Source organism: Podarcis bocagei (assembly GCF_964188305.1).
Source record: "Podarcis bocagei genome assembly, chromosome: 8".
Lineage (NCBI taxonomy): Eukaryota > Metazoa > Chordata > Lepidosauria > Squamata > Lacertidae > Podarcis > Podarcis bocagei.
In genome coordinates, this window is record NC_138133.1 from 29,078,578 (window position 1) to 29,091,872 (window position 13,295).

A 13,295-nucleotide genomic window follows, 5' to 3' on the forward strand; every position below is an offset into this window, starting at 1 on the left:
AGCAACAATTCATACCACTCACAAGACAGCAATTAAGGCTGCTGTCCTGTTGTCCTGTGCATGCTCATTTCAAAGAATGAGACCATTCTTTGAAAGGCCTCCTGAGCATCTTTTGTCAGGTCAACAAGATGCCTATGAGAAACTAGCAAACAGGGCTTGAGAACAACTGTACTCTCCCCTTCTGTGTTTTGCAGTACAGTGGTACCTCGGGTTACAAACACTTCGGGTTACAGACTCCGCTAACCTGGAAGCAGTACCTCGGGTTAAGAACTTTACCTTAGGATAAGAGCAGAGATTGCGCAGCGGCGGCAGCGGGAGGCCCCATGAGTTAAAGTGGTCCCTAAGGTTAAGAACAGTTTCAGGTTAAGAACGGACCTCCGGAACGAATTAAGTTCTTAACCAGAGGTATCTTGTATTTAGAGGCACACTCCCTCTGACAGTGGAGCCACAATGTAGTCAATCATGGATAGTAACCACAAAATGTCTTATCCTCCTTGAATTAGTCTAATAATCTTATTTTAATGCCATTCCAAGTTGTGGCCATCACTATCTCTGGTCGGAGTGAATTTCATAGCTTGGCAAAGGGAAATGAGTTTTGCTTCCAAAGAAATGTGCAGGACTTCAGTGTAAGAGGGCATCGTTTATTTAGTAGCAACCTATGCCAAGACATAATTAGGCTACAATAAAATACAATATACACTATAGCCCCCAAGAGGCAAAAACAGTATCCGGTTCATGGATATCCTGAAAAACCCAGGCCACATATACACCATAAAACTGACGGATGCTTTTGTTAAGGTGCTTACTTAATTAACTTTATGGAATGTTGCAACATATACATACATGCAGAGTATCACTTTATATTTATATATGAATACTGTATTTAAAATGATAAAAGAAACAGGCTGAGATTGCCGAAACCCTTTATAATTTCTAATCCATAAAATGAATTTAAAATATTTAGTATAAAACTTCTAGAAAAAATAAAATTAAATGATCAAGTTTCATTTTTGTACATAATATAGAAAACATTTCCAGTTCTTTTATTTTTTTAGGCATTATTCTGCATTGGATTCTGTCCATTTTGTGTGCCTCAGTAAGATGCCATATGTACCAAAGAGCGTTTGAATGACTGCGCATAATGGGAGAGTTCTGTCACGCGGTCCACCATGTCTTGCAAGGATGCTGTGCTGGGGTAATTCAGGGCAGCCACCTTGGTGGACATGACGATGCTTTTAAGCAATTCGCAAAGCTGGTTGCTGGAGTTCATTATACTGTTGCGTATTTCCTGAGTGGTCAGCTGCCTAGTGAGGGTGTCCCCAATGAACACCAGCTTGTGAGCACTTAAGATGACAAACTTGCTATGCGCAACAAAGATCCTCGGTGGCTGAGCAGCACTAATGCAGCTGAAGAAGGCATCGATGGCGTTTAAAAGGGAGATGAAGTGAGTCTCACACTGGTCCGCATAAAACAAAAGCAGCTGCCTTTCCTGAGAGGCCATTGGGCTGTTCACAGGGTGAAGGCCTTGAGGCGGCTTCCATTTCGAGATGTCGTTTTCCACGGGCTTCGTGATTTCTTGTTCCAGCCACTGGAACTGATTCAGCTGAAAAGCAAACAGCAGGGTCAATGCCACGTTATTTCAAAGTGCCATTCCTTCTAATAGCAAGCTCTTTAAGTGCCAACAGGATGAAGGACAAAACAGGGTAACAGGAAAACAAGAGTAGCAGCAAGCTTGGGCGAAACCGGAGGAGTGCACAAACACATTTTTTTAAAAAAAACATTTTGTGCTTTGTCTATTAAGCCCGTGGGAAGAGATGCCATGCTTTTAATGTGCTTTCAGGGGCTTAGTACATTTTGCATGCTTAATAAAATAATAAAGAAATGTGTGTTCTGAAAAGAGGACAGCTTCTCCTGCCCCCTGCCAGCTGGCCACGTGGTTTAAAGAGAGAGTAAATTCTCCATTCAGTGGCATTTTGTGACTTTTCCTCTTTTGCTGTTTTTGACGCTTCCACAAACTCTTACCTGGTGATGCTCCAGCTGCATCTTGTTCTGCTTGATGATATTTTCCTTCTCGAGAAGCTCTTTCTGTTGCCTTTCAAACTCCTCCTTCCCCTGATTGGATAAGAAACAAAACAAAGAAAGCCATGTCACGCATATGCATCTCTTGAGATGACAACCAAGCCAGGAGCGTAGCTGTTGCACAGCAGGTATTTCATTATGTTCTCGCTCCAGTTCTTATCATTGAAGAGAAGGAAGGGATACAAGAACAGAGAGAGCTCACCATGTGAAATAATCCCAATAAGAGCGACAGCACTCTTCGCCCCATGCTATTCCTACCAACCGGCATTCAGAGGCAGAACACAGCCACTGTGACTAGTAGCCATGGGTAGGAGTTGGGGCAAACAGCCTGCTACTGAGACAGCATACCCTGGGGTGAGCTGCTGTCCAGAAAACGGGTGCCAGTGTGAGGGATTTCCACCTTCCCCTGCAGCACTTGAAGCCAGAACCAGAAGAGGCCCAAAGAGGGAGGAGCAAAGACTAGCACAACGATGGAGTCTCAGATTGCTTGGAAAGGACCCGGGGGGAGGAGGAGACTTAAGACGACAGTGGGAAGGTGGGGATCTTCAGGCTCCACAAATGCCTTGTAGGGGCAAGATCTACTGCAGGGGTCAGCAACCTAAGGCCCATGGGTCACAAGCGGCCCACAGGGGTTGTTTAACCGGCCCACGAGCCGCCCGCTTGGCGAGTCCCTGCACGCTGCGCTAAGCCAGCACACCGTGGCACGGGGACCCACTTCCGCGGTGCCTGAAATCACACACACACACGATCCAGCCCATGGAGAGATAAACCTTACTGACCCCTGATCTACCGGGACGAGCTGCTTTGCTCATCAGGCCTGGCCTTCTGGGCCAACCGTGTTTCCTTGAATAAAGAGTTAACTTCACTGATGCCATGTGACTCATTGCTCTCCTGCTCCTGACCTATGATGATGGCCACTAAACAGCCTCGGCCCAGTATAACTGAAAGGAGCATTTCCATCCCCTATTGTTCAGCCCGGACAATGAAGTCCTTCTGGTGGTTCCCTCACTGTGAGAAGTGAGGTTACAGGGAACCAGGCAGAGGGCCTTCTCGGTAGTGGTGCCCACCCCGTGGAACGCCCTCCCATCAGATGTCAAGGAAATAAACAATTACCTGACTTTTAGAAAACATCTGAAGGCAGCCCTGTTTAGGGAAGTTTTTAACGGTTGATGTTTTATCGTATTTTTAATATTCTGTTGGGAAACCCAGCCAGATGGACGGGGTATAAATAATAAATTATTATTATTGCTGGCTTTAAAGGGAAATTTAAATGGATTCATGGAAAATGGGCCAATAGATATCCATTATTGCTAATATTCATTCTAGTTCAAAGGAACATCCATGTTTCATGACAGTATAGCTCTGAACAGCAGTTCCTGGGAGACAAAGCCCAGAGGTGGGCTGTTGCCTTCCTGCCCTGCTTGTCAGCCACTTCCCAAAAGCATTTGCCCCTACTGAAAGCAGGATGCTGAGCCCAGGAACCTGCTGTCAGACCACTGTATACTGACTGGCAGCAGCCCACCAGGATCTCAGCATCTACTAACCCTACCAGGAGATGCTGGAACCTGGGACCTTTGGCATGCAAAACAGGTTCTCTTCCACTGAGCTACAGCCTTTCCCCAAACCTGGCTTAATCCAACGAAGCAGTACTAACCTGCAAGTGCACATAGTCATAGTCATCCATCCAGCTCTTCTCCGAGCCATCGCTGCTGCTGCTGCTGCTGCACTGGCAATGCTGGTCTTTGGAAAGGAGGGGTGACAAAGAAGCACAATGGCCCTGGCTCTTGTCTCCAGGGTGCAGCGTCTGGGCCTGAGGGCTGTCATATACGTAATCTGCAATCTCCGACGCGTTCTTCAAATAAGAGCCACTCGGCCCTTGCTTGAAGAGCACCTCGGCGTTGAGGCTGATGCTGGTGGTGAGCTGCTTAGCATCGTCCGGGATCGTCCTCGCCACCATCACAAAGCGGTCCAGATCATCGCATTTGTTCTGGACCTTGTTGACAGCCAGGACGTTCAAGGACCAGCTGCAGCTGCTGAGGTCGTGGCTAGTCTGGGTTAAAATCTGGTGCGAATCTTCCAGCCTCTGCAGCTCCCTCCTCAGCTTGCTGTAGAGGCTGAGCTCAGAGAGGAAGGACGCGTTGGCCGCAGCTCCTTTAGCAAAATGAAGGTAGTCAACCAGGGACTGCTCCACCTTCTCGACGGCCGCGTGGATCTTGTTGATGTGCTTCTCCATGTACTCGTAAGACCGCCAGTCGGAGTTGACAAAGGCCATTAAGCTGGAGACAGTGGTCTCTATTGTGCTCTGATGCCTGTAGAGTCTCTCTATGGCTGCGTCGGGATCCAGCGCTAATCTCTTGTCCTTCTCTGGGGTGGCTGAAAAGGACGATTCTTTTGACGTTGTGGAAGATGTGGACATGTTGCTCCTGGTGCTCCCTGTACTAGAAAAGGACAGCCTGTTCATCCCATCCGTCATGTCCTGCAGCCTTTTAGTGTCCTGTGTCACCTGCGGAGGCACATCGTACACACCCTCTTTGGTTTCACCATCCCCAAATCCCAAGAGCTGTCCGGGGAATGGGACTCCTCTGGGGGTGTCATAGACGTCCATCTGGGGAGCCATCTGCTGCCCAGCAAAGGGGGTTTGGTGGCTCACTGGGACATCATACAGGCCTTGCTGGTGTGGAGGGAGGTCAGAAGGGGCAGGCAGGCTGCAAACGCATTTCTGCCCGGTTTCCTTTGCAGCTCCTTTGGCTATGGGAGGTGGGACGTCGTACACACCTTCTGGCCTTGCCTCATGCTTCACACAAGAGGATGAGTCGGGCGAGCGCTCCCTGGGATCTGCAGCATCTCTGCACCCCAAAGGTGGGACTGAGTAGATCTGGAACACGAAAGTGGAAAAAAGCCATGAGCTGCAAAAAGACGTCACCTCCATACAGTGAGGCCTGCAAGTACCATATTTTTCGCTCCATAAGACGCACTTTTTTCCTCCTAAAAAGTAAGGGGAAATATCTGTGCATCTTATGGAGTGAATGTACTGGACAGCAGAGGGATCCCTCAGCTGCCTCTGCGGTCACGAGCTGAGGGATGCCTCCACAGCCAGAGCCATGGCTCCCCTCCGTTGCTCGCTGTGAAGCAACTCTGCACGCTCTGCACAGCTCTCGCTTTTCTTGCGGAGAGCATGCCCGCGGCTCTTGCTCTGCTGGCTTTACAGCGAGGCGGGAGGAGGGATGGATGGAAGCCCCTTCCGCCCCTCCTCCCAGTTCACTGTGAAGCAAGAACTTACATGCTCTGCGCAGAATATTATTTTTTTTGTTTTCCTCCTTTAAAAACTAGGTGTGTCTTATGGAGCAAAAAATATGGCAATTTGTGAAGATATCTAAGACATTGAGGCAGGTCAACATAAATGCTTGCACTGGTTTCCAGAGAAGGTGAATTCATGCTCAGCTACGGTATTGTGATCTCTGGATCAGCATGGTCACAGCTCAGTAACACCAGGTTGAGCCAGACACATGATGTAATTGCTCCTCAGTGCTCAGGGAAGGTTGGTGGCCTCCATGAAAAGTAACCCACCTAACCTAGATGGTTTATCAGTAGCTGTGTTAAGCACTATATTCTGTTTTTAGCTGATGTTTGCACTCCCCAAAGCTGCAGCACCAACAGGAAGGAAGTTCGGGAATGGCCAAGAGACCCACCATGTCTCCAAAAAAAGGAACAAGGTAGCTTGGGATGACTCTCCTTCCTTGGAGGTTTTTAGGCAGGGGTTGGATGGCCATCTGTCAAGGATGCTTTAGCTGAGATCACTACATTGCCAGGGGTTGGACTAGATGACCCTTGGGTCACTTCCAGCTCTACAATTCCATGATTCCATGACCCAGCGTCAACACCCTCTCCATCCCCTGTTCACACCATACAGACATGGCACCTGCTTTACTTGGGATGGGAAAAGTCTCTCCCTTGAAACCCTGGAGAGCCACTGCCAGTCAATGCATTACTGAGGAAAGATGGACTCACGGTCTGACTCATAGAACTGTAGAGTTGGAAGGGACCACAGGGGTCATCTAGCCCTACCCCCTGTCATGCCGGAAACCTTTGACCAGTGTGGGGCTCAAACCCATGACCCTGAGATTAAGAGTCTCACGCTCTACTGACAGAGGTATCTCAGCTTTCACAATGTAAGTCAGATTCCAGGACTCCTATGACTGTGGCAAAGCCTGCTATGCGGCGTCTTGCAGAAGGGAAGACCGCATAAGCAGGTTGTGTGTGAATGTATGCCTTGATGGGAAACTTCCACGGGGACGGGCGCACCAGGCAGTCGGAGCCCCAGAGAAACCAACGAAGCAACTGGGAAACCAATGAAGCAACACAGATGAACTCCTCTCAGGTGAAGCAGAAAGATCCAAATCAGCCCGCTGCACAAGTGTTGATTTTTCAAAACTCTAATTACAAGAATGCCTTACGTAAAGCTAGTAATTACACTCTGAAGTTTATCTTTATCACAATTTTAAATAAATAAGCGAGCTGCAAGCTTGAGGGGAATGTTGAAAGGGCTAGAGAGTTCAAAGTGTTCCCTGCTTCTTCTGTAAAATGCAAAATGTACTTTTTTTGTTCAAACATGCCTTCGACACGGCATGAAATTACACGTTTGCTTTCAACGGAGGAGGAATAGACTTACGCCTTTTGCAGGAGGCACATCGTAGACCCCTTGAGGTTCCATGTTCCCCATCTGGGCGGTGTGTGCGGGACCTTTAAATGATGCAGGGGGGACGTCGTAAATCTTAGGAGAGAAGAGTCGCGTTAACACAAACAGAGGAAAGCGCCATAGGGACCCACAGCCATTTCAAATCCATCCAACCCCACTCTACCCCTTTGCTTGGGAATTACTTCTGTAACAAACAGGATGAGGTTTGGGGTTTTACTTGCTGTTGCTTCGGGTTTAAAGAACAACAAACAACGGCGACATGCAAAGACATCTCCAGACCACTTTCATGCTTTTCTAAAGGACCGGTTTTCCCGTTTTGGAAAAGAACAAACGTATTTTGGAAATATATTTCTGAAGGACTGGGGTCATATTTATTTATTCATTACATCTGTATCCCAACTTTTCTCCAGGAGCTCGTGGCGGCTTATGTGGTCTCTTCACTCTTCACAACAACCTTCTGAGGTAGGATCAAGTTAATAAGTAACAAGTGGTCCAAGGTTACCCATTGAGTGGCTGGATTAACTCCCAAGTCAGACCATTGAGTCCAACTAACTTATCACGATCACTATCAAATGTGGTTTTAGTAGAATTTGGAATTGTTTTGACAGATTCCAGATCAGTAGAAGAGAAATGTGCACAAGAGAAATTTCAGAACATGGGCATAAGATGAGCCCCCACTGATCAACCCTCACCGTCTAGGCTAGGATCCTGATTTCAAAAGGATTTGGAAACTTGGGATTAGTTGCCCTTCGGAGAGGCCCCCCAACCAAGACATGATGGCAATTGCCCTGGACTCGCTGCCCAACTACTGCTATTCAGTGGCATACAGCTCCTGAACACGAAGTTCCATTTAGGCTGATATCCTGTGTCAACTTACACTGAACCAATGGGACTTACTTCTGAGTAGACATGTACAGGATTACACTGTTGGGTCTATCAATGGCCATTAAAACTACCCTCCATGAATTTTCCTACGCCCCTTGTAAAGCCAGCAAAGGCTTACATAACGAGTCATTAATTGTTCAGCTTCCCTTTGGATTCCCCTCCCCCCCTTTTTAATTGAGGTTACCTTGGCTACTTTCCAGTCCTTCAGGAAGGAGGCCCACTTTCATGACAAGCTGTGTATTTTGTTAGAAGTCCCGCAATTTAACATTTGAGCTCCAGTGGCTTGTTAAATTTTAATTTGTACATTAGCAGGGCTGGCCTTAACTGTTAGGCGGGTTGCCTTGGGCAGCTGATTTTGGGTGGTGATGAAAGGGCCATAAATGGTTAGCGATTTAATTTATTAGTATATATTTTACTGCCAGGGAGAGACACTTGGGATATATATATATCGCCTTTTTTCTGGCCCCCAAATAACTTGACCCACCTTGGTACTATGCAGCTTGATTTGGGTGGTTAAGAAGATGGAGTAGCCCCATGTAGGGAACATTCCAGCAGTCCAGTTGCAGGTTATTAAGAGCATAAATCACTGCAGCCAGCTTATCTAAGTCCAGAAACAGCTGTAGCTGGTGAATGAGGCATAGGTACCCTGCACTGCTGAGGCCACCTGGGATTCAGCTGACAACCTGGCATTGAGGAGCAGTCTCAGACTATATACCCGTACCCTGTGATATCTACCCCCTCCTGGGAAACACCTTGTGTCCAAATTCCAACATCAACTTCCATCCTCTGTAGCACAGCAGTGAAAATGTCTGACAATAACCTGGAAGACCAAGGTTCCAATCAACCAGTCGTCTTTGAAGCTCTCTGGGAAACCTTGGGCCAGTCACTGCTTCTCAGCCTGGCCTACCGCACAGGGTTGTAGTAAGGGTCAAGTGGGGAAGAACCACGTATGCCACCTTGATCACCTTGGAAGAAAGATAGGATATAACTGTGATAATAATCATCAGGGCTTTTTTTCAGCCGGAACTTGCCAGAATTCAGTTGTGACAGCTCTCAGGTGGGCGCCATTGCTATTCTAAGAGAACAAGGGAGGAGTTCATGGTGAGTTCCGGCACCTCTTTTTCTATAAAAATAGCACTGATAATAATTAATAATAATAATAATATTTCAACACCGTGCTTGTTATTACTGTAGTCTGCTTACTTTTTGCTTTAAGCATATGTGCATTTGTGGACAATGTGCTGTAGAAATAAATTGACTATGACCGTAGGAAAGCGATCTACAGGAAAAGGCTTCTGACACAGGGCTCGATCCTCCTGCAGCTTTGACACTTGTGATTTATCTCAGAGCGGCCGCCCTGCTCCTTCTCCACTGAAGTATGAACGCAGCTGCTGATGGTAATTGATGCCTAATCCCTAACAATTTTCATGAGGTGTGAATTAACTCTCCCGCCCCACTATCCCTCCCTGCTCTGTTCCACTGAGATCAGCACATATGTGTGCCATTTACAGTCCCCCTGGACCTTAAGATGTGGAGCAGGAAGGGCTGGGTTGGGTATTTCTCCCTCTCTCTTGGGTGCCTGCTCTTTGCAAAGATTGCTCCACCAACGTCATGGGGAAGGCCCATGTTGCTGAACTCCTAGCCAGTGAGGAACTTCTACGTGCAGGACAGAAACGAGAAATTCCTCGCCCAGATATTTTGCACTCGCGCGGGTCCCCCTAACACATGACAGCCATGCTTTCATTCTTTGCCAGTCCCAATATAACATGGCACGAAGCAAAGGAGATCAGCAAGACTTTCTGAAATGTCTAAGCAGGACATCAACCAGACATGCAGTAGAAAGGCTGGGCTCCATCATACAACAAGTAGGCTGCTGCCTGGAGCACAAATCAATTTTAAGGGGTACTTATTACACTGGAAACAATACACAAGTCCCTGTGCAAAATGGGAGGGGACCCTGAGGATCATCTCATCCAACCCCCTGAAATGCCGGAATATGCAACTGTCCCATACGGGGATCAAACCTGCGACCTTGGCATCATCAGCACCATGTTCTAACCTACTGAGCTATTCAGAACCCACTGAGATGCCCCAGGGCATGCTGGGAGACACAGTCTTTGTGGCCAGGATAACCTCAGAGTAAAAACAAGCTAACAAACCCTGAACCTACACAGGCAAGTATGCTCTATTTTCTTATAGTATGCAAGTCCAGCTAAGCTGTTTGTACTTATATTCAAGGAACCAATAATTCTTATATGGAGGGGGGGGGGACATTTGAACTGAGAAACAGCACTTGGAAAAACACACACAACAGACTGCTTTCTGCTTTCAGGTATTCTGTGTGACCACTTGAATAGATTATTCCCTTAGAAAACAGATGCATATTTTCTATTTTTGAGCCACATGCAGTGCATTCATTAAACTCTGTGGCCATCTAGAGAGTGAGAAAGGCAATCTGGTCAGAGATTATTTTTTTAAAAAAAAAATCTGGAATGAGTAAACCTGATCTACACTTAGGAAATAGATAAAATGCCAAGACCTCAGATGCAGATTAATTTCACCGGCCATTGACAGCTTTATTGGTACTTACCCCTTGGAGAGGACGAATCGGTGGGATGTCATAGGTATCCTTCTGGTATTTGGTAGGGAACTCATAAACATAACCTTGTCCTGACCTGACTGGAGTTACTACCTATGGGTTCAAAGAGAAAGACAGGAAAGCATAAATACTGAGGCACTTGGCCAGACACTGGTCAGTCATGTTAAGAGTCTCTATACAAACATTCATTTCACTGGTTGATGGCAGTTTTACCAGGGGGAAAACCCAAACCATCGTTATTTTGAGAGTAAAAAAAAAAGTATACCTAAGATAGCTCATAACAAGTTTAATCCTCTGTGTGTGTATCTATCAATCATGCAATGCTTTTTTTCTAAAAAAATGTTTAGGGATACTCTCATTTTCCTACTCATATTGAAACACTGCCCCTCAATGAGGCCAAACTTAGATTCACTAAATGTTTAGGGATATGCATTCCCCCAGAAAAAAGCACTCTGTCTGTCTGTCTGTCTGTCTGTCTGTCTGTCTGTCTGTCTGTCTGTCTATCTATCTATCTATCTATCTATCTAGCAGCCTAATGTGTGAGATCTCTCTCTCTCTCTCTCTCTCTCTCTCTCTCTCTCTCTGTGTGTGTGTGTGTGTGTGTGTGTGTGTGTGTGTGTGTGAGAGAGAGAGAGAGAGAGAGAGAGAGAGAGAGAGAGAGAGAGAGAGATGCTTTATTTATCTGCTACTAATCAATCTGGGAAGGAAGGAAGCCCATCTGGGAGAATGAAAACTCTTATTCTAAACCTCCACAGCCTTGTGGGATATCTTTGGGAGAATACAGAGCTAAGGAGTAAACCCTGCACAAATCCGAAGTGAAGTCCCTAAGATGGTTGGATGCTGCCTTGTACGCCTCCTTCTGGCAACTCCTGCAGCCAAGCTGGTGCCAAACATACAGCTCAGCTTTCCTTTGGACCACGTCAGTGAGGCCGATAGCAGAGTCTTGTCGCCTGGGAAGCCCAGGACGTCCACACACACTGCCCAGGCTTATGCCCCGGGGAGATCACTTTGGTGCTGCTGACGCCATGATTTGACTTCACACAGCCTTGGAGGAGCACTCCATTGTTTCTTGTGACAGGCGGGTTGCCAGCAATATGGTCGATCTGTATGCCCACATGGAGATTAGCTGTGGATCAGATGTAGCCAACCAGCATATCTGGCACATAGACCACATTCACCCATGGATTTTACGCTGCAATGATAGCTTGAAGTGACATTGATGAGACTGAGGACTGCATTTAAACTCAGAGTCAGTGTTTGGAGAGAGGGTGTCCAGTGATTGTATACCTATGATTATGAGATGCTTCATGTATTACATATTTCAAGTACACACAAAAAAATCAATGCATGAATGAGAAACACAGGCGACGGATTTCAGAGCGTGTCATATAGGTGCACTCAGCAGACAGCCATGGTTGGTTGTAGCTTCCTATGCAAGCTACAGTCTGTGGGACTCTGTGGTGTTTGTGACAGATCCTTTCCTCAATCCAAGGCAATATTTAGAATGTCCTGGGTGAATCACAGGCTAATCCATTCCAGGACTTGGGGAGTCAAGGGGAGCTCAAGCAGGAAGAGTCTTGTTGTATGGCTATATGCCAGCAAGGAACATGAACTAAACTCTACACCTGTTAAGCTGATTCTGCACCCAGCTGCTGATCTTTAAGAATTCCAGGTGTTCTTAAATAGACTGATCCATCCTGGAGGGGGTAAGTTGGAGTTTTGTTTTTGCATTTCCCCTCTTTTTTGGTAATTGCTGTTGTATATTGGAAATCTATATTTATTTTAAAAATAATAATTCCAGGTGTTCTGATCACATCACTAATTTTTCTTCACCTGCTATAAAGGAGCTCCTCATCTGAATTTACAAACCAGCTTCAGATTAAATTGGGTTAACAAATAAATGCTTTACATCTGGAATGAACATCTGACTCTCCCCGGCAAATATGCAGTTAAGTGCAACTTTTAAAAACTAACACTAAAGCCATCAACAAACTTTATAGAGGAAACTGATACTGCCAAAATAATAAAAGTTATTTAGCTGCACATTTTTTTATTAACGCCCAGACACAGAACCAAAAAAGATGCCTGAAAATGTGTTGTTAGGAAGCAGTGCTGCTTAATTTAAAAGAAGGCAAATTGAGATGAAATTTACTTTTAATTTCCCTGGTAAAATGCCAGCAAACCCCAGTATGTTGCTACAGTTCTGGGCAAGACATTTATTTGCAAACAGCATTGTTTTAATGTATGGTCACATTATGTGGCAACTTTTCCAAATATCTTCTTGTTGTCATGACTGAAATCTTATGGCTACCCTCAGAAGAAATCTAATTCAATTATGCAGAATTGTTTCGCTGTATATTGATGTACTAAAGAAGGGTTTAACAAAGAAATATTTGGGACACAAGAAGATGCCTTATACTAGGCCAGGCTGTTTGTCCAGCATCATCTGCACTGACTCTGGCTCTCCAGGATCTCAGAAAAACTTATTTCCTGTTATCTGATCCTTCTAGCTGGTGATGACAGGGATCAGACCTGGAACCTTGTGCATGCAAAACACATTATCCATCAATGAATTGTGTTTCATTTAAATCTGTTAAGCACCATCATCATTTTCTCTCTGGCCTTTTGCTAGGTGCAAAGGATGTCACAAGTAGTGCAGCTAATATGGCTGTAAGATTTATTTATTTATTTAATAAATTCCTACACCGCCCTTCATACCAGATCAGAGCTACCTTCACTTGCCACTTATGCTGGCTCATCAGGTATGCCCATGGTCCAACTTCAGAAGTGAAAACAGCAAGGCAGACCTCCCCAAATCGGTATATCATGCATTTGTGTACTGTGTGTGTGTTCTGTTTTTAACCTGTTGGGAGCTGCCCAGAGTGGTTGGGGAAACCCTGCCAGATGGGTGGGGTATAAATATAGTATCATCAACATCATCATCGTCACCATCATCATTATCATTACATTCATACTTCGAGTTGAATGTGCTTCGGGTTGAACGCGTTCGAGTTGCGCTCCGCGGCAACCCGGAAG

The 13,295-nt window shown here is 45.9% G+C and overlaps 1 protein-coding gene across 2 annotated transcripts in view; it reads right to left on the bottom strand.

Moving 5' to 3' along the window:
• Positions 1 to 620: 620 nt before the first annotated feature.
• NEDD9 (neural precursor cell expressed, developmentally down-regulated 9) overlaps positions 621 to 13,295 on the bottom strand; it is a 55,145-nt gene continuing 42,470 nt past the window's right edge. For both annotated transcript variants that reach the window (XM_081206264.1, XM_081206265.1), the window contains exons 3-7: positions 10,251 to 10,352; positions 6,749 to 6,850; positions 3,734 to 4,954; positions 2,023 to 2,112; positions 621 to 1,603 (exon numbers count right to left, since the gene is read on the bottom strand). In XM_081206264.1, coding sequence (XP_081062390.1) covers positions 1,094 to 1,603; positions 2,023 to 2,112; positions 3,734 to 4,954; positions 6,749 to 6,850; positions 10,251 to 10,352 — 2,025 coding nt within the window. In that variant the 3' untranslated portion in view covers positions 621 to 1,093. The remainder of the gene's footprint in view (positions 1,604 to 2,022; positions 2,113 to 3,733; positions 4,955 to 6,748; positions 6,851 to 10,250; positions 10,353 to 13,295) is intronic.